Source organism: Coturnix japonica, unplaced genomic scaffold (genome assembly GCF_001577835.2).
Source record: "Coturnix japonica isolate 7356 unplaced genomic scaffold, Coturnix japonica 2.1 chrUnrandom582, whole genome shotgun sequence".
Lineage (NCBI taxonomy): Eukaryota > Metazoa > Chordata > Aves > Galliformes > Phasianidae > Coturnix > Coturnix japonica.
Window position 1 is genome coordinate 37,253 of NW_015439956.1, and position 1,050 is coordinate 38,302.

At 49.4% G+C, this 1,050-nt stretch overlaps 1 protein-coding gene across 2 annotated transcripts in view; it reads right to left on the reverse strand.

Moving 5' to 3' along the window:
• The window catches only part of LOC107307400 (very long-chain acyl-CoA synthetase-like), a 46,664-nt gene that overhangs the window by 33,522 nt on the left and 12,092 nt on the right, over window positions 1-1,050 (reverse strand). For both annotated transcript variants that reach the window (XM_032441804.1, XM_015850912.2), the window contains one exon: window positions 254-463. In XM_032441804.1, the coding sequence (XP_032297695.1) occupies window positions 254-463 (210 nt within the window). The remainder of the gene's footprint in view (window positions 1-253; window positions 464-1,050) is intronic.

Genomic DNA, 1,050 nt, shown 5'->3' on the forward strand with positions numbered 1-1,050 from the left:
CATCCAATGGAGACCCCCAACCCCCATCCCATCCAATAGAGACCCCCAACCTCCCATCCAATCCAATAGAGACCCCCACCCCATCCAATGGAGACCCCCACCCCATCCAATGGAGACCCCCAACCCATCCAATAGAGACCCCCAACCCCTCATCCCACCCAATGGAGACCCCCACCCCACCCAATGGAGACCCCCAACCTCACACCCAATCTAATGGGGACCCCCACCCCCGCAGTGGATCCCCCCGCCCCACCGGTGGTCCCGGAGGTGTAGATGTAGACGGCTTTGGAGCTGCCGGTGGTTCCGGTTCGGTACCGGTCGGGTACGGGATCGTCAGAGCAGGATTCGATGTGGGGCTGCAGGGCCGGGACCCCCGGGGTGGGGGAGGTGGGGTCCAGGTAGAACACACGGACCCCGTCCTGCTGCAGGGCGGGGAGGACCTCCTCAATGGCAACATGGAGCTCTATGGGGAACAGAGGGGGCAAGGGATGGATCCCATAAGGATCACATATAGATCCCATAAGGATCCCATATGGATCCCATAAAGATCCTATATAGATCCTATATAGATCCCATATAGATCCCATGTAGATCCTATATAGATCCCATATGGAACCCATAAGAATCCCATATAGATCCAATGTAGATCCCATATAGATCCTATATAGATCCTATATAGATCCCATATGGATCCCATATAGATCCCATGAGGATCCCATATAGATCCCATATAGATCCTATATAGATCCCATATAGATCTTATATAGATCCTATATAGATCCCATAAGGATCCTATATAGATCCCATGTGGATCCCATAAAGATACAAATAGATTCCATAAAGATTCCATATAGATTCCATATAGATCCCATAAGGATCCCATAAAGATCCCATAAGGATCCCATATAGATCCCATATAGATCCCATAAGGATCCCATATAGATCCCATAAGGATCCCATATAGATCCCATAAAGATCCCATATAGATCCCATATAGATCCCATATGGATCCCATAAAGATCCCATATAGATCCCATAAGGATCCCATAA